The 20,478-nt window shown below is 35.4% G+C and overlaps 2 protein-coding genes across 2 annotated transcripts; both read right to left on the reverse strand.

Moving 5' to 3' along the window:
- Positions 1-5,143: 5,143 nt before the first annotated feature.
- Positions 5,144-9,162, reverse strand: LOC110786926 (xyloglucan endotransglucosylase protein 6). The gene is made up of 4 exons (XM_021991509.2): positions 8,879-9,162; positions 8,572-8,672; positions 8,079-8,272; positions 5,144-5,741 (listed from the first exon to the last, which is right to left on the reverse strand). Exons 1-4 carry the CDS (start codon positions 9,057-9,059, stop codon positions 5,306-5,308), a joined length of 912 nt encoding a protein of 303 aa, XP_021847201.1. The 5' UTR covers positions 9,060-9,162; the 3' UTR covers positions 5,144-5,305.
- An 8,230-nt stretch (positions 9,163-17,392) lies between these two features.
- LOC110786925 (BTB/POZ domain-containing protein At3g22104) lies at positions 17,393-20,469 on the reverse strand. Its single transcript, XM_021991508.2, has 3 exons — positions 20,017-20,469; positions 18,084-19,199; positions 17,393-17,966 (listed from the first exon to the last, which is right to left on the reverse strand). The coding sequence occupies exons 1-3, from the start codon at positions 20,077-20,079 to the stop codon at positions 17,517-17,519; spliced, it is 1,629 nt and encodes a 542-aa protein (XP_021847200.1). The 5' UTR covers positions 20,080-20,469; the 3' UTR covers positions 17,393-17,516.
- Between the last annotated feature and the right edge of the window lie 9 nt (positions 20,470-20,478).

Genomic DNA, 20,478 nt, shown 5'->3' on the forward strand with positions numbered 1-20,478 from the left:
AGAACTACAAGAATATACAACCTAACTCACTTTCGTAGGAATCACGGTTGCATTTAAGCGCATGCAACAAGCTCTTTAAACCCCACAATCGCTCATGAGGGCGAGCGGGATCTCGCAAGGGTTTCCAAAGAGAACCACCCATAACTCTTCCAAAAACACAATCAAGGCAAGACCAAAAAGGAAAACAAACCAAGAAAAAGGAAAGAAAAGAAAAAAGAAAAGAAAAGAAAAAGAATAGAAAAGAAAGTAAAATTAAACTACAAAATCCAAGAAAAGGGCTTTTATTATGGAACAAGCACGGAAGAATGCTAATATTACTAACCAATAAGCGAATGCACGCTAACCAATGTCCTAAGTCGAATGAAGGATTCAAGTGTGAAGCAAAGAGAACTAAGGGTGTGAACTTATCTATTCCCCTTCAACCGAGCATACCGCGTCAAATCTCTAGATCCCATCCACCCTTAAGGATAGCTTCTCGTGACGCCGCGAAGGCGCCGGAAGACAAGAATTGCAAGGGAGGAGAGAAGGTTACTCGACATCTTAGCATGACAATCCCATTCCATAAATTTGACTAAATCCCCCCTCCACCGACAATGACTCAACTCAAAAGGGTCAAGAGGACTTTTAGGGTGAATCGTATAGGCTAGGGGTAAGGTTGTGGAACAAATTTGGAAACTAGTGCTCAATCCTAAAGTGAAGTGTGAAATGAACTTACTTAAGCAAATCGAACCAAAACAAACGCATACCACTTATTTGGGGTACCCCCAAGCTTATTCAACAACAAAACTAAACTAAAACTCTTTTTGAACTTTTCTTGATTTGATTTTCTCCTTTTTTTGTGTTTCAATTGAAACTTTTCTCATTGCCTTGCTTTTCTCTATTTTTGGCTTTTTCAAAACTTTCCTTTCTCTTTTTGCTTTTTCTTATTCATTCACTATATATAACATATTTCCCAAACTTTGCCATTCTAACCAATAACAATCATTCCTCATCATTGCATAATCATTCAAAAAATCAAGCACAATAACTCAAAGCTTCACTATCACTTCTAAGGGTGAAAATAAAACAAAGACTAATATGCTTGTAATGAGCTTATAAGAAATGAAGGGGTAAGGCTCAAATGGCTAGCAAGGGGGCAAAAATGCAAACAAAAATATATGAGAAAAATAGAAAATAAAGTCCTAAACTAAAAAGAAAAATAGTCACCGAAAGAAATGCCTCTATCGTCCCCTAAAGTAGTTCGGTCGCGGTCTCGGGAAGGAAAAAGTCAAATTCGGGATATGAGAAAGTCAATGCCAAGGATCCATGCCACTCAATATATGTATACATGTGTTTGGGCTAAAATGAACATGATCCTCACAAATGGGAGCAAATACTACCCTCTCCGATTTCAAGTCACTAGAGAGATCGACACTGTCTTACCACAAACCAATGGTTCAAGACTCATGCTACCCAAAGTTCTAACTGACTTTCTTAACACCTAAATCCTAGACTCGAACCAAGACATTGAAAACCGTGCACACATCTACCAATTAGGAATAAATGCATTCTAACCTACAAGTTCCATTTTTATTATGCCCAAATCAAGAATAATGCCTAAAAAGCTAGAAAAAAGTTGCCTTGTCAAAAGGAAAGGAAAACAAAGAAAAAGGAAGAAAAGAAAAGAAATGAAAATAAGGAAACTAAAAGGAAGCAAAAAGAAAATAAAACAAACTAAAATCAAAGAAACTAAGGAAAGAAAGCACTAAAAGTATATGCCCATGTTTTGATAGAGGTATTTTCCGTCATTTTGATAGAGGTATTTTCCGTCATTGAATGAATACACCTTTATCAAACAAAATTTGTAAACACCTAACTAACCGGCTATATTGGCTATAGCGGCAAGCATAGGGATCGTCCCAAGGAAACAAAGTGAAGTGAGTTCAATTGTTAAGCTAGTTTAGGACGGAGTTTGGTTTTGAATTATCGACTACAATTCTAAGCTATCAAACAAGTTTTTGCAAATAAAGGAAAGCGTTAGGGAATTGGGGATAGACTAGGGTAATCGGGGAAGGACAAAGGCTAATCACACAATTACGATGCAATGACTTGACATATAGGGGAAAAGCTACTATTGAAGAGCTCGCCTCTCGGATAGAGCGCGCTAAATCATCTCATCTAAGAAAAGCTCTTGCATGATCCTAGGACTAGACGACTTGCAATTGAGACCTACTTTTCACATGCATCATAGAGACTCACAATCTCTTGCCAAATCAAGATGACACACTTCAATCAATTCTAATTAAACTAGCATTTGCAGCTACTAATTTATTAGTCATGAAAATCCTATCATCAAATTAATCAAATTTAATCACATCAATAATCAACAATCATCCTTCAATTTCCCCCAATTTAGCCCTAGGTTCACCCCTATCCCTAACTAGAAACTACTAACTACTCATGGGTTTAACTAAGGAAATCAAGAATTCAAAGCAAGTAGACATTTGAATTGAAGGATTGAATGCAAGGAATCAAGAAACTAAGAATTCAATTGAGAATCAATGGAAAATTAGAATCAACAAAAAACTATCATCAAGTAATTGAACAATCAAGAAAATCAAGAAGAATAGCAAGCATAAAAGATTGAATTGAAATTGCAATAAAAATCAAAGAGTTGAAAGAGAATTACAAGTTGAAGCTTCCTCCAATGGTAGTTTCTCTCTCCTAATCCAAAACTTGAAAAACTAAGAATTATCTCTCTAATATTCTGAAAACTAATTTGGAAATTCTAAAATGAATTGTTGTTGAAAATAATCGAAAAAACTATTTATATGTTTCCCCAAATAGAAGCTAAAATTCAAATTAACACAGCCCGCGTCGACGTTCGGTCGCACAGACCCTCTGTGCGATCGAATGGGAAAAACTTATGCGAACACACATAATTTTTGTGCGAGAAAACGGAGCGAAGACTGATTTCCTTCGTCATGTTTGACAGCACAAAATATCTGTGCGATCGAACAGACCTGACTTAGCCAAATTTCCGAAAATCTTCAGTGTGGTCGCACATCCATTTTGTGTGGGCGCACAAATCTTTTGTGCGGGCGAGTGAAATGTTGTGGGATCGAACACCAAAATTGGGGACATTCTGCCTCAAAATTCCAATTTTTGCGATCGTCGTATAGAGCACGACCGCACAAGGGGTACTTGTGCGATCGAACACAAAGAGCCGTTCGGTCGCACAAATCTGCATCTTCCTTGACTCCACCACTTCATCACTGTTCGGGCGCACATGACTTATGTTCGGTCGCACAACTCTGTTTTTGCTCCAATTTACTTGGTTTTCCATCATTTTCCACAAGATTCACCTATAATGCACAAGATGGAAAGAAAACATAAAAATGCTATAAAAACTATAAAAACTACGAAAGTTATAATAAAACTAACACGAAAACCTAAGCTAGGCCAAGCAGCAAGGCCATGGGCCAGCGTTGCTTGCTTGCGCGTTGCGCCCATGGGCCTTGCGCTTCGTGCGCTCGGCTCGTGGGTTGCTTTCGTGTTGCCATTAAATTATCCTTCGACAATTTATTTATCGTTTCTTACTTGACGATCCAATGTCGTATGATATTGTAGGGTTTTTTTTTGTATGGTATATATTGACTTTCTTGAATTGCATTTGCTCTTGTAGTGGTATTTTTCTTATTTCGTATAATTTGCACATTGAATTTTGTATGCAAGTTAGGAGAGCTTGATGAGTCTCGTTTAAGACTCATCAAAGTCTCTAACTTGACCAACTTATCAAGTATGTGATCTATTAGGTTTGACTTGATCTTTTCAATCCCACCCCAAAAGGGGAGCCAAATCCTAGGTTCACATAAATGACATAGTTGGATTTTAACATAGAAAAATCAAAGTTCAAGGTATAAGAATGTGCGCAAAATACCCCTACGGCTTTAAAATATTGAACTTCGACGGAGTCGCCACCAAACATTTTAAGGGACCGGTTTGTAAGGACCAAAGTTGACTCTTTTGGACAAGGCATTGAATCTTGAAACCGAATGTGTGAGATTCGGGTACGGGAACAAACCGCTTATTTTGGCAAGCTTAAAAAATACGTTCGAATACAAGACAATGATCGTTTTCCTGAAATCCTAATCATGACACTAGGTTGGTTGAATCATGCATTTTAGAACATTGAAATTGCTACTTGTACGTGGTCACTTTGCTTTAAAGTTAATTAAGGGAACCTAAGGCCGATTTGTCCAAAAATTATCTTTGTTAAGCGTGATTTAACATTTTGTATATTGTTTTATTTAGCATGTTAGGTGATGAAAGCGAATAAACATGTAAAGCATCATCATAAATAAAAGGAATTATTGAAATGCGTACAAAACCACATCGCCTTGAAAAGACGAGTAAAGAGTGCGATATTGAAATTGTGGTATTGAAATTGCGATATTGAAATTGCGATATTGAAAGTGCGGAATTGAAAGTGCGATATTGAACATATGTTATCATTTCAATATCGCACTTTCAATATCGCAATTTCAATAACGCACTTTCAATATCGCACCTTTATTTTTGCAATTTCAATTCCGCACTCTTTACTCACCTTTTTTAAGGTGATGTGGTTTTGTACGCATTTAAATAATTCCTTCATTTCTTGTGATGATGCTTTACATGTTTATTGCTTTCATCACCTCACATGCTAAATTCAACAACATACAAAAAGCTTACATCACCCTTAATAAAGATAATTTTTGGACAAACCGGCCTTAGGTTCTTTCAATTCACTTTAAAGCAAAGTGATCACATACAAATAGCAATTTCGATGTTCTAAAATGCATGATCCAACCGACTTAGTGGCATGATTAGGATTTCTCGAAAACAAACATTGTCTTGTATTCGAATGTACTTTTAAAGCTTGCCAAATAAGCCATTCGTTCCCGTGCCCGAATCTCACCCATTCGATTTATAAGATTCAATGCCTTATCCACAAGAGTCAACTTTGGTCTTTTCAAACCGGACCCTTAAATATTGTTTGGTGGCGACTCCTTCGAAATTCAAAATCTCAAAACCCGTAGGGGAAATAAACCACGTGCGGGAAAATTTACAAAACACCCCCTACACCACCCTAGAAGGTGATTCTAACAAATAGCAAGTTAAATTAAAGCAAATAAAAACCATTTTATACATGATTATTAAACAATGAAGGCATTTTGATGTTTTTATGTTTCTTGTTTTACTTGGCCTTCTTTTTTACAGAAAGTGATTGATCAAGTCCTTATGATCTAGCAGACCCAAATCATCATCTAGTCATCGACAACCACTAGGTGTGGCTGAAGTGGTGGCGATGGTGAACACATTCAGCAGGGGTAGTAGGGAAGCGGGCAGTGTCAGTACAGTAATCATAAATCAAGTGATTAGCCCGAACCCACCTGAGCTGGTGGTTCTGGTGGATGCTAAGCTGGGACATGGTAGGCTCGTCCCACCAGTATTTCCTCTGACCACCACTGCTACACCTCCTGATGTTTTCGGACAGGGAAGTTGGGACGGGGCACTCACAGGAATCAATCTCAAAGCCTTGATAAGAAGCAATAAAAGGAGCATGAGTCCAGTCAGTCTTAACCCTCCCACCTTGTGTAGCCCAATCATCTGCATTCCATATTGAGCTGTATACTCCCATTGCTTGGTCCTTAGGATAGGGAATGCCTCTATGCTCCAAATTTGTGTGCTCACGTATGGGCGTCTCGTCCACCATGAACCTGATATATCAAAAAACAAACACGTACTTTTTATTACATTTCAATCAACAAAATTTGGACGTATCCTTTAAGAGCATGTTTGGTATAAACTTAGGAAATAAAATGGAAAGGAAATAAATAAGAAGGGAAAAGGATAGTGTCAACTATTACCATTATTAGTTGTTTGGTATATCTTAGAAAATGAATCACTTGTAACCAATTGAGGATTGAAGAGGGTAACCATTTTGTTACAATGGTTGTGATGTTTACCCTTACGAAAGGGATTGTGTTACCACACATTTCATATCAAACATTAGGTGAAGGAACTAGTTAATTGATTCAATTTCCATCACTTAAAAACACTATTACCCCATGCTCTAAATCATTAATTCAATAATCAATTACTCCCTCCGAATCTAAATGTTTTCCCTTTTCTGTTTGGCACACATGCCAATACACATTTTACATCGTTAATATATCTAGTTACGTGTTATTAAAAATAATAATTTTTTTCATATCGTTAAAGTACTCATTGAGACGAATCAAACAAGACCCTACTTGACTATGTTTTTTCTTATATATCGAACATGATTCATAAGATTCTCTTCCATTATAAATAGTATTAAGATTCTAAATGGAAAAAAACATTTAGATTCGGATAGAGTATGAATCAGTAATCACAATAAATAAAATAAAGCGGTCCTAATGGACGATACTATTGGTACTACCACTGTACTGCTGTTGGCTACTGGCCAGTGATTGTAAAATGGGTAAAATAAGAAATAGTTACACATCAATCATTTAAGGGGACCATAAGGGTAACACAATTCATTGCATTCCGACGATTTCGTACATGGTAGGCCAAACCTTATCACATCCTCACAGCCAAGTAGTACTAGTAGTAGTAGTAGATTGGGAATAGAATGATGTTTTTGACATCAGTGACTCACATAAAGAGGTATGATAGATGCTAAAATTAAAGTTGTCCAACATACTAATGACATAACATAAAGAAATTACTTTAATTATAAGCTCACATAATTACTAAAATTTTACTTCATTTATCACATGAGCATAATCTATGTACGGAGTACATTGTACTCCATCAACTCGATAATCAAGCTTAATTATTAAAATTGTGATGAATACTTTAATACAATGGAAACTTGTACTCCATATTCTAACAAAAACTTCATCAAAAAGTCTTACACGTTGTATTCTAACAAAAGCTCACAAAAGCTCCATCAAAAGGTCTTGCGCACATCAAGTGTACAATTAATTTATTTTATTTTCAAGATTTACCTTGCTTTTATGTAACTAATTTGACACAAATGTTATAACTTTTATATTTTACACAAATGTTATAACTTTTATATGGAGAGAAGTGAACTCCCATATATTCTAGAGCACAATCGATAGCACAAGTAACAACCATGTTAATCGATTAGTTGATACTCAAAATATGTTGTATTACCTTAAGAATCGAAGCTCAAGCTAGGTTACGTTTCGATATACTATCGTCCAAAAATAATAGTCTTGTTTGACTAAAACATGAATTTTAAAAAAAAGTGAAATATAGTGTTGGAAATTGAAATATAATACATTGATGATTTATTTGTATTAAGAAAAGTAGAATATAGTACTTCCGTAAAATGGAATAAAGTACATGGGGAAGCAGTATATAATACATACGGAGGTTTTCACTATTTTTTTTTGTAGTAGGATAATATGGTAAGTATTTTATGTTCAGATAAGAAAACAAGCCTATAATTATGGGAATACAAACTTTTATATAAGGCGGCCTTACACAAAAGACCGATCTTGATGTCATACTCCGTATAAGTTAAGCAATTGAATCAATTAGTTAAACACTGAAACTAATTAGTTAATCACTGGAATAAATTAGTTAAACGAAGAAACTAATTAGTTACACACAGAAACTGATTAGTTAAGCAACGAAACCAATTAGTTAAGCAATGAAAGTGATTTTTCCGATAAGGCGGTCTTACACAAAAGTTGCCGTTATGGGAAATACTTGTGCACAGTAACTAATCTAACGGATGGCATCTTCATTACCTCTGCTCGGATTTAGTTGTATAATGGAGTACATGGTAATTGGTTTAGATATGGAATACGTTATTGAGTAAAAAAATAATAGTGGAAAAAGTAGATAATATTTTTCTGATAGCGTACCAAGTTGTTAAATTGTTACAGACAACAAATAATAAAGCAGATGTTGACAATTGCTGATGTACAAAAGTAAATGTTGACAAAAATATCACGAGAGTTGTTAAACTTGTTATGTTCTGATAATATTTGAAGTAGGAGTCGAGAATAGAGTGTAGAGAGAAAACTTACACAACTTGGCGAGGAGTCCAGTGTAAAGAATATTTGTGAAAGTCTTTAGTAGGATCAAACCAAAGGTTGAGCCTTTGTTCTCTGTTGCCCTGACCATTTACAAAAACATTGGTCTGAACTACGTATGGTTCGCCTGTCGTGTTTCCAAGAAACTCGAAATCAAACTCGTTATGAGTTGGACCTTCAGAGGACATCTGCAATTGCCAATTGGTGGAGGAATCACAAAATTAAATTATTTACCTAATACATAATTCACGTGCTTATAATTATAAATTTATAATGGACATGGACTGACAGGCTAGCTAGGAGTACAATTCGTCAATTCCTAACTTTGGCCCCATCATTTTTAAAATTAAATTAGTTTGAATTCTCAACTGTACGTTTCCCTCAGAAATAATTAATTCCTTGACATAAATTTCTGTTATTTCAGTGGTAAAATTAAATTAAATAAAATAAGAGAAGTAGTCCATAGTAATCTTAATAAATTACTTACATAGAAGGCAGTAACAGTGCCAGCAGAATCACCCTCAACCAGCTTGATTTGAACGGTCACCTTCCCGTACATGTATTTGCTCTTTGATTGAAACCCAGCTCCTGTTAATTAACCAAAGATATACCCAACAATTAGTGACCGCCGTAATCCCGAATAACTTACTAGTTTAAATTACTACCAGTATCGTATCTATTAGAGAGTGGCATTGTGGTAACTACTTTCGTTCAACCTGACTAAGGTCAAGCTGGGGTTTCAAACTGACCAAAAACAAGGTTAGTGCTAGTGCAGTATAATAGTATATATATACCAGAAGAATTGTCAAGTCTTAGCTTGAGAAGTTCTCCTTCATGGATGAAATGGTCAAAAGCCCAAGAGGGTTCAAACAGTTCATCGAATTTTGATGACCTAACCACTTCCACCATCATCAAAATTGCCAAACTGTAATAAAATACTGCAATTTTCTTATTCTTAATCATAAAATAACCCATTTTTATTTTTTAGGAGAGAGAAAATGTACTCAGTTGAGTGAGGGAGAGAGGGAGGTAATGAGTGAGTGAATGAGTGAGTGAATGAGTGAGTGAGTGAGTGAGTGAGTGTGTAGAAATAATTCAGTCCGATTTATAGAGTTGAAAATAAAGGATGGCGTGAATGAAAAGCTCTTGAAATGAATGTGCCACGTCATTTTCTAAAATTTGAATTTGAATAAGAGTATGTATATGTTGAGGATTTTAGCGTGGCTCTCCAAATAGTTCTCTAACAAGAACTATCTTTTGGTCAGTATTAGGGGTCTTTAGTAGTTTTTTAGGGTATTTTAATTAGCTCTTTATGGAAAGCTATTGAGTAAATAGGTCTGGAGGTCCCTTAACTTTGCCAAAAGGAGCAGTTAAGTCCCTCAAGTTTCAAAAGGAGCATTTAGGTCCCTCAAAATGGATGGAATAAGCTATTTTTATTAACACCGTTACATTTTCCGTTAAGTTCAATTAAATAATAATAAAACTGATTTTAAATAAAGGGAAATCAATTTACATGTGTATAAATGATTTAAAATAGCTTCTTTTGATTTTGACTTAGCTTTTTCAAGTTCCTTAGCCTTTTCATTTGCTTTTTCACCATACACATTTCATCAAAACTGATTACAAATAGTTCTTACACTTAACTTATTAAACACAAAATCACAACATATATTAATAAAGGATAATCTAGTTACATGACAATGGTCCTTCCCCACTGTACAAGGCTAGTAAATACCCGTTGCCAACCCAATCCTCAAAAGGGTAATACACTTGAACCATAACATAAGACCAACCGAGTAACGGATACCATTTATGCACAATTTGATCCGACTCACGTTTGTTCGGCCCGGGATACAGACATGCTGGGATACAGACCAACTGCCTCGCGTACCTTCTGTTCACATGCCATCCATTCGTTTCATGTACTGCTTGAAGCCTTGGTTTGATGGCCATGATCTAGAACTCTCGAGGTGAGGCCCCACGAGGTGGATCCCTTCACAACACGCCTTTGTCGAACCCAAGCTTCACTTCATCGAAAAATGATTTCCTCACCATTCGATGATCTGTTTTTCAGGATTCTCCAACATTCACAACCCCTTTGAGAATGACTCAACAAGGGGTCATGGAAGCATGACATTGGAAGGCTACTTAGACAGAGAAACTACGGTCGTGTTTTTTTTATGACTAATTTTTATTTTCTGATATGGGGGGTGATATTTGTATACGAAATCTTCTATGGTTAAGAAGATATTCATTGTGTTGTGATGAATTGAAAGGAAAAAAAACTGGGTTGTTGAGTAGAAGAAGAAATATATATGGAGTATTGAATACAAACCAAGATATAAGAGATGAATATTGTTGTAATGCTTTAAGCCAACCCCCTTGTGTTTATATAGTCAAGGAAGACCAATGGAAGATAAGCTGTTTCTCACATCTCAATGCTTCTCATTAAATACTTAGGAGTAGTTAGTAGACCAAGGAAGACCAAATTAAATATAGTCTTGTTGTAATGCTTTAAGCCAACCCCCTTGCGTTTATATAGTCAAGGAAGACCAATGGAAGATAAGCTGTTTCTCACATCTCAATGCTCCTCATTAAATACTTAGGAGTAGTTAGTAGACCAAGGAAGACCAAATTAAATATAGTGCGTCTGAAATGCAACTTGTATCTAATACAAATGTTTAAATTTCCAGAACAGTGGATACATACTCCGTATATGTGCCTAGTTTGAACACATACTCCGTATTAAGGTTCATTACCTTACTCGGACGAAGCTCTTTTACGTCCTCTTATCTAACGAGTATGACCATTAATTGAATTTCGTTAAATAATACTCTGATGAGCGAGCTTAGCTTTGAGACGAGATAGAACACAAAATGAGGCTCATTAAACAAATCAGTTACAAGCTCGTTTATGATCTGAACACAAACATGCTCGTTCATGTTACAAGCTCGTGAACAAGCTCGTTTATGTTCATTTATTTAATTAATTAGACGGGCTTGAACACACATCGAAACTTGATAAATAAATTAGATTCAGGAGCATGAAATACTGGACATATCGCTAAGTGCAACGTCTAATTGTAAATTGTAACAAAATTCATAATTCACGTTCTACAAAATTTTTAAGTGTTTTATTTGCCATGGAATGTTAAATACTCTGTTTTTTGAGAGCCTCAACGGCTATATTTTTGTAAAAAGCTAACTGAAATGAATTTCCCTTTATTTAATTATTGGTAAATGGTAAATGTAACTGTTTTTTTGTCGTTTAGTGCCTTTTATTTAGTTTCCTTTTAATTTAAATGCATTTTAACGGACGTTAGTGACGGAAAACAAAAAGCAGCGGATTCCATCCAAACGCAGGGACCTAAATGCTCCTTTTGAAACTTGAGGGACCTAACTGCTCCTTTTGGCAAAGTTTAGGGACCTGCAGATCTATTTACTCGAAAGCTATTTCAAGGTAGCTCTTGTCCAATAGTGTTTTGGATTCTTGTTGAAAATTGATGAGTGCTTTTGAAAAGTGGATAGTAACTTTAGTTAAAAGATAATTAATTGTAGACCACCAAATGGTAAAAATGAGTTTGTGGAGCTTAATTGAGGAACCAACAAAGGTTGAGTGTTTTTGTTATGAATTCTTGAGTGTGTCTTTTAGATAGATAGTGGTAGAGAGTTAGAGAAGAGTCATCTAGGACCTATTTTAGTTTGAAGAGTCAAGCAATGTACATGCTGTAAAATCATGTCATATTCCAAAGAGGTGTATAAAATGTTTGAGTTGAGTTTTTTGAAACAACATACAAATGGAATAGTGTGTTACATAGTACTCCCTCCGTAGTTAAATAGGAGACACACTTGGTCGGACACGGGTATTAAAGAAGAATAATTGAATGAAATAAAATAAAGCAAATGGGGTTGGGATAAATATATTGGAGGGGTTTGGGGTGGGGGTTTATGAAATTAATTTTTTTAATATAGTAGTGTGTCATAGGGTCAATTAGATATAATATTTAATTATATGGTGGCGTTGAAAAGTTACTAAATATGGTAAATGTGTCTTCGATTTAAATACGGTCAGAAATGATAAGTGTATCTCCTGTTTAAATACGGAGGGAGTACAAAATATTTATTTATTCAAACAAATTATTAATAAAAGAATTATTAAATGTGAATAAATTGGTGTACATAAGTGATACTCCGTAAGACTTAGGATCACGGGTAGGGGTGTCAAATCGGGTCATCGGTTCGGTTTCAATTCGGGTTCATCGGTTCGGGTTGAAACCGGTTCATTTTGCTATCGGTTCGGTTCGGGTCAAGTTGAAAATTTAACGGTTCGGTTCGGGTTATGTGGTACGGGTTCATATCGGGCCGAGTTCATATCAGATGGGGTACATATCGAGTCGGATTCATATCAGGTCGGGTCATATTTGGTCGGGTCATAAACGGGTTAAGTCGGGTTCATATCGGTTCAGGTTCATATCGGTTCGGGTTATAATCGGGTCGGGTTCATATCGGGTCGGGTTAATTCGGTTCTGTTTGTTAACGGTTTTAGCCGGATTGTAATTTGCTCGGGTTCATATCGGGTCGGGTTCATGTTTAGTCAGATCAATTCAGATACAAATTACAAACAATGTCGGATTAATTCTTAGGTTATAAGCTTATAAGGTATTGAATTAGATCAATTTAGTTTAATGATCGATCAGACGATTAGTCAGTTGAATACAAGTCAATAAAAGAGTGCAATACTCATAAAACAATACAAATTCATGAGTTTTATACCTTTATAACATTGTCAAGAATTAAGGAATATAACATTATGTATTTTATTATCTAATAAGCTAATAACTGATGAATTGATGATCATAATTAGTTTAAACGGTTTGAATTAAACGGGTTGTAAACGGTTTGAGTGGTAAAGGGTCCTGGTTGAAACCATTCGGGTTGTAAACGTTCCGGGTTGAAACAGTTCGGGTTGTAAACGGTTCGGGTTAAAACGGTTAGGGCTTTGAACAGGTTTTCGATTCCGGGATTAATTTCCGTTTCGAACAAATATTTAATATTTCCGATTCCGGAATTTATTTTCAATTCCGATAATATTTCCGATTCCGACAATATTTCCGTTTCCGGCAATATTTCTGATTCCGGCAATAATTCCATTTCCGATAATATTTTCCGATACGTACCATGTTTCCGTTTCTGGCAACATCTACGACTTGGATAATATTTATATTTCCGATACGATCCATATTTCCGTTTCCGGCAATATCATCGTTTCCGGAGTATTCATAATTTTCCTTTTGACGATTTCAGCTCCCACTGGAACCGAGATCCGTCGATTCCGAATATCCATAAATGGAGTATTTAATTCACTTAAATACTTGATCCGTTCACGTACTATTTGTGTGACCCTACGGGTTCAGTCAAGAGTAAGCTGTGGATTAATATTATTAATTCCACTTGAACTGAAGCGGCCTCTAGCTAGGCATACAGTTCACTTGATCTCACTGAATTATTTACTTGTATAATTAAACCGCATTTGTTACACTTAACATTGAATGCATACTTGGACCAAGGGCATTATTTCCTTCACGAGAAAGCGACCAGTGATGCCAGCCCCCCGGCTCGATTCAGCACGAACTTCCTCTCCCGAGCGCTCCCTAGCATCATCCTCGGGAGAAGCTTCTCTCGGCCTCTCCAAAGAGACCCTGTTTTCCCCTCCTTCACTTGAAGAAGATACAACACCAGACTTCTTCTTCCATCTACCCACAACCATGGTGAAAACCCTAAATCTAGAATACCGAAGAGCAGGGTAATGCGAAAAACTAAGAAAAACTGGAAACAAATTACCTTTCCCGAAGCGAAAATTGCCGACAAGTCAGACGGAACAAGGTCCCGGAGTAAATTCCCCTTGAATTTGCAAAGATCTGAAGAAATTCGCAAGAAGAAACCGCAGGAATTCTGTGGAACTTTGAGAAATTGAGATGAGTAAAGTTTTAAATGGAAAGTTGGGTCTAATATTTATAGGCCACAACTTTGAAAACCGCCCAACTTCCACTTTCACTCCACTCCACACGATCAAAGTGCATCCGAAGGGATTTTCGACATCTGTTATTAAGGCATGCATTCAAAACGCCGCTTTTCGAAAAAAAAAGAGGGAACTTTTGGACTTTTGATACATGGAAACCCACCCATTTAATTCTAAATGGACCGGGTCTGGGGGACATGTTATTGGGCTCCCAATTGGAAACCAACACTACAAAAATTTATATCTTTTATGACAACCTAATAACGACGGGTAAAATTCCCGTCGTAAAATAGCTTTTGCGACGGGGATGACAACCCAACAAAGACGGGAACAACCGTCGCAAATGTCTTTTAAGACGGGTTAACGACGAGATTTTCCATTAACGACGATCCCCTTTTATGACGGGTTCACGACGGAAAATCCCGTCGTTAATCAACTATTATTGGCATTTAGCGATGGGATTTCCCGTCGTTAATATAACAATTTTTTGTAGTGCAATTGGGCCAACAGTCCAAAGGCCCAATGGCCTCTAACAACAACATATCAAGTCATTTACCCCTCCAAAGGCTATTCAACCATCAATAAGGCCCAAGGCCCAACAAGTAATAAATGACCTATGTGGCATTTAATACACAAACACTATAAATAGGCTGCTTAGGCTCACACCTCAAAGTACGTCTATTTTTTGCCTTAATACTACTCTCTAGAGAACACTCTCTAGAATCCAAACATTGTTCTTACTTAGGCGTCAGAGGGGCTTTCCTCGAAACACCCCCGATTCCAGATTTCCAGTTACATTGTTAATTGTGTAGGTAAATTCGGACACAACTTACTCAAATAAGCTAGATCTTCCACACCAACAAATAGGGTCTTCATCCATCCGCATCTCATTGTTTCAACATCGGAACAAAAAGAAAAAAAAAAAAACAGGCTCTAAATTTCCGGAGACGGTCGTACTCATATTTCATCAATTTATCAAGACATGATATGTACATTACAATCAATTACAAAAATACGCATGTCTATAACAACAACGATAATCTTGACGTTGTGGGAATGCGGTTCCGAATTAAGGGCAGTTATTGCCATGTCATCTACTGCTCCTTCCGAATTGGGAATGCGGTTCCGAATTAAGGACGCTTGGCTCTGCGTTTCTGGGCCTCATCATCCTTTTTCGGTTATCCTCGACTCTCATTTTTGGACCATTGTGGATTTGGGCCTACTATTTTTGGTTGGGCTTTGATCTTTGTTTATTTGACGTTTAGAGAAGTCATATACCATTACTAAGGGCTTTATTAAAAATGTGTTATAACAACTAGATTAGGGATAATTAGCGTTACCACAAATTCTTATTTATAAGGGTTGTACAATAAATATTGTACACCATAGTAAAAGTTAACTCAAAATGTTTAAAAGTTAAACTTATATATGTAAAAGTTATCCATTTTTTAGTAATAAATTTTTTCATTTTAATAAAACTTATTTCTTCAAAATCACTAATAATGTATAAAATTAATCATTTAACTCTTTAAAATGTTTATCTATCAACGTTTTTTTTACTAATATAAAGTTAATCAAAACTAGGTTAAAGTTACAAAAAAAAGGGTAAAAGTTATCTTGGTGTACAATAAATTTATTGTACACCTAGTGCGCGCAAGACCTTTTGTAGCATTACTATCACTCCATTGTCTTCATCACAACGGGAGTTGAGTTTTGACGTATTTAAATACTTCTATTAAGGACATGAAATTCTCCACTGGCAGGGGCGGACCTATATGTCTTTGGAGGGGTTCAAAGGGACCCAATTATTTGAAAAAAAAAATGTTAAATTAATATTGAGGTAATTAATTGCACTTAAATATTTAATACAGTATATTATTTATTAACTTGGAATTTAGACAGTGAAATGTACTTGTAGCTTAGTGGTTCATTGACTATTATACTTTCAAGGTTACCTAGGTTCGAATCCTAGTAGGAGAGGTTGTCAAGTGTATTTTTTTATTTTTTTCACTTTTTGCCTTTTACTTGTCTTGTCTTTCTACTGATCCTCTAAATTCTTCATCTTTTTTTTCCACCCTTTTGCGTGTCGTTTTTTCTTCATCATTTTTCTTTATTCATTTATTAATTTTTTTTATATGATTCATGATTTTGCTTTTTAAAAAATACAAAATATTAGTAGTGTTACTTTTTTCTTCAAAATAATTTTGTAATTGGCATAGTATATATATGTAATATATTTTATACTCTATTTTTATATACTTATAGTTGCATGTTTTTTGATCTTTTAAGCGGCCTAATTATATAATAGCGTAATGCCCCATACATTGAAATGATATTCCTATTTTTTTGTTAGTGTCCTTTTGTGCAATTTTTTCAACGACAATTGTAATAAAAAAATCTCCTTCAAAGTATAAAAACTTGTCGTACACACTCTTTTTTTTCCCATTTTATTTGAAATCGCGCCAAGTTAACCCTGTAATTTGGATTAGGTGTTGATTTTTATTATTATGAAACCCAAAAATTAAAGTTCTGAAATCTTCCACTTATTTTATTATAGCATTTATAATATTTTAACTACTTAACTTTCATCTTTAACTCCTTAAAATGAGCATATGGGAGAATTATAAAGCAAATTATAAATTTTTTTGGACTCCCATCTGTAAATTTCTGGATCCGCCCCTGTCCACTTGAGTAGGAAGAACAAATTTTTAGGAAGTTTGGGGTATTGAGTTTATTGTCTTTAATATGCATGATTCCATGGGAGTAGGTTTTAATTGCATGTTAGGGAAGTCATTGATACTTGGGAAAGGTTTATGGAATTATATAAAGTTTATCTTTCCTTGTGAATATTTATTTATTTAGTTTGAGGTAGGAATTTATCTTTTCATTAGTTATGTTAGTGGCGTTGTTTAATTTTAGGTGTGTTTGATCCTTGATTTAATTTATTCTTATAATTTATTGTGTACTTAGCTAGAATTAGTTCAATTATTCAATTTTAATTGTCGTGTAGTTATTTGCGTAGTACAAGTTAGTTTAGCTAGTTTTTGATACATTAGTTTCTTGATGTTCGACCATTGCTTGCCTAACTTTATCTAATTAGGTTATTTTTTATAGACACGCGACAGCGTTATCAGGCAACATGGCAATGAATTGTGTTCAGGAGAGCATGGCCAAATTTCGGAATAGCTTAATTAAGTCAAACATTATTAGATTCTAATATTCTTGCTCTGCAAAATAACTTGTGGATATCTATTTCTGGAAACTTCATTAACAAATACAGTAGTTCCATGTAGAAGAATGGCAAAAATATATATATTTAAATAAACACTAATGATTAATCTGTTAAGCTGTACATAAAAATGCTGGAAATTGTGGTAAAAAATGAGTAGAAGATATGTATGGTTTACGTTGGCATTACGAGCAAAATCTAGGCAATGATTTGGGATTCATATGGCTTGGTGATTTTGATCTCAACATTTTGGCCACCTGATTTTGCATTTTCTGACAAACTTTCTCCAATTCTGTAACCCTGCATTGCATTCCTTGTAAGTGTGCTTTAATGTTGTTGTTCTCGGTCATAACACGGAATTTTCCTGCATAAAGCACAAGCTGCTGACTTGATTCTTCCTTTTGATTTTTGGCTCCAGTTGTTGTGGAAGGGGAAGAAGATCCTGAGTTTGGGTAATTTGCATCAAGGAGCAAGCTTTTAAGCTTTGTTTGCTGAGAAAGGAGAGCTTGCACAGTAGAACTCGATGGAAACTTAATATTTTTTGAGAGGTGAACGCAGGCTTCTGGTGAGAGCTTTTCGTAGTTCAAGGCAGAACAAATGTTGAATGTTTCTTCTTCAGTTAAATCAGTATGAACCTACATAGATAAGACCACAGACCACACTTTTAGTCAACCTATTGCTGAATCATAGCATGTTATAATATGATAAATATAACCAGATAATAACTTACTAAGAAATCAAATGTATGATACCTCTAAGTACATATCCATGGCATGATACATTTCATCATAAGAGTCTCTAGAAGAGTCAGGTAATGCAGTTGCAAGAGCGATAAATTTGGAAGATCGTAAGCATGGATCTGGAGCTACTTCTGCCAAATATGAATCCAATAAGTGGCCTACTCTTGTAATTCTATCATTTGAAACCTTAGATAGACGACCGCCACTAAGAAATGATTTCAGGAACCTCAAAACAAGGTTCACATCATATAAATAGTTTACCCCTTGTGGTGAAGGAATGAGGATATTATCCAATGTTGCTTCATCCATTCTCAAACCAATTATACCTTCTAATCTACTTCTGCTGCACTTACTTGTGTTGAGACTTAGCGAAATTCTTAAAATCCCCATCAGATTCTTGTAAGAAATAGACAGATGATCAAGGGAACATAAACTGTTGACGACCATCTCAATTATTCTACACTTGTCATCAATTTGGGCGGAAATGAATTTCGACTTTTGATAATGAAAAAGGAACCTACTTATGGTCACATGATCAAACTTCTGAGAAACCATAGATTTAATGGCCAGTTGAACCAAATTCTGATTTAGTACCAATAGATCTTCAAACCACCAATTTGATCGACAGCAGCTTGTCTTGAAGCTCTCAGTACTACGAGAATCACATGAAATCCGAAAACCAAAGCTCTCAGGTGAACAAGTAGATAGACACGGGCTGGTTTCAGCAGTCAATGCCAACCTTCCAACAAGAGTATCAAGGCATTTCTGAACCACACCACATGTGTTGATCATATCTACAGCCAACTCTTGGTTTTGCTTTAAAGCCAACAAAAGATCTGCCCAAGTCCAGTAGCTAATCTCTTCAAGTGATTTTTCAGTCTGCTCTATTAGATTTTCAGTCCCAGACGCAGATTTTCTCATTTCCATGAAGTATGCTGCAGAATGGAGAAAGCTCAATGTAGTTGGACTTATTTCAATGCTGCCATTATTATAGCAAAACCTTGCAACCAACTCGAATATCTCAGCTCCTCCAGGGAAGTCATGAAATATCACTTTTAAATTACTCCCATTACTTACAGATTTACCAAATAGTTGCCTTAATCTACCTGAGAAGGAAGATAAAACTTTCTGCAACACGTAATTAACAACGAATTAATCAGCAAACATGCAGATAAAGACACAAAATAAGTAAGAAAATTACTGTAAAACTATTTACTTGCCACTTGGGGAGAATAACAGTGACTGCACAACACTGATTACTGATGAGAGGTAGTTATACACTTGTATCCCATATATACATCTTGTGATAAACAGAAAAGGTAACTCCATAATCATACACTCTTTTAAACTTTATTAACTCAACAAGAATGCCAGAACTACCGTACAGAAGAGGGAATAATATTGATGACATTTGGACCCCACTATGCTGCAGTATTAGTTGCATATTAAATGATGGACAGCCAATGCTCCCATTTATGAAAGGGAAATTCATTGCAGCACATATCTTTGTGATTGAGATTACGCCCTTTAATTAATTGAGATTACGCCCTTTAATGATATCTTGTACACTGATTACAACCTCATTACAATCAATTGATATAGATCATAATTCTCACTTTAAGAAAATAATCGTAGGAAATTTTCCACAAAAGTCATACACTTGGACAAGTACCCTAGTTCCAGTAATGACTCCATTAATTAACATATTCACACTACTGAACTGAAAAGGCGGACATTAAGCTAAGAGGCTTAAATATTCATCAGAAAATTGAACTGAATTGTATATTTGTATCATTGTATGTATACTTTAGAAATCAACAAGTAAGAAATTTCTGACATAAAATACTCAAAGTAATCAAAATAGAATTCTATCCACTTTAACACAAAACACAAAAATACAATTCCCTAACAAAAAAAAAAGGATAAGTGCCAGAAGAAAGTTTACCTTATCCACCATGAAAATACCTTCACCATTAACATCAACTTCAACATCACAACAAACATCCATAACCCAGATACAGAAATAAAAAACCCACTTCAAATCACTGACTTTTCTTGCTTATAATCAGAAATTAATTAAACCCAGATGAGCAAAGTGATGCAAAAATAGCCCAAAAGCAGCGAAGTCACGGGAAAATATTAACAGATGAAGGCAACAACAAAATAGCACATGGAAGGTGGGGTTTGTTGATTTGGCTAAGTATTAACAGTAAATCAGAAGACAAAATCAGATAATTCACTTTAAAATAGCAAAAAATATGTAAGTAACGACATATAAACGGAGGATATAATATGAGAAATATGGCTTAAATAATTGGAAAGAAATTGGAAGAGAGGATTTGGGAAGGGGAGTTGTTGAGGTGGTTGTGTGGCCACTACTTTACTGTCTGACATTCCTGCAGCAAAA

This window comes from Spinacia oleracea, chromosome 4, assembly GCF_020520425.1.
Source record: "Spinacia oleracea cultivar Varoflay chromosome 4, BTI_SOV_V1, whole genome shotgun sequence".
NCBI lineage: Eukaryota > Viridiplantae > Streptophyta > Magnoliopsida > Caryophyllales > Amaranthaceae > Spinacia > Spinacia oleracea.

Excerpts from the sequence above, each read along its gene's own strand:
- LOC110786926 (XM_021991509.2), bottom strand. The coding sequence starts at position 9,059 with ATGGGTTATTTTATGATTAAGAATAAGAAAATTGCAGTATTTTATTAC. Across the intron at positions 8,673-8,878 it reads AAGACTTGACAATTCTTCTG|GAGCTGGGTTTCAATCAAAG; the intron begins GTATATATATAC and ends GTTAATTAACAG. Across the intron at positions 5,742-8,078 it reads TGGACTCCTCGCCAAGTTGT|GTTCATGGTGGACGAGACGC; the intron begins GTAAGTTTTCTC and ends TTGATATATCAG.
- LOC110786925 (XM_021991508.2), bottom strand. The coding sequence starts at position 20,079 with ATGGATGTTTGTTGTGATGTTGAAGTTGATGTTAATGGTGAAGGTATT. Across the intron at positions 19,200-20,016 it reads GTATTTTCATGGTGGATAAG|AAAGTTTTATCTTCCTTCTC; the intron begins GTAAACTTTCTT and ends TACGTGTTGCAG. Across the intron at positions 17,967-18,083 it reads CCATGGATATGTACTTAGAG|GTTCATACTGATTTAACTGA; the intron begins GTATCATACATT and ends TTATCTATGTAG.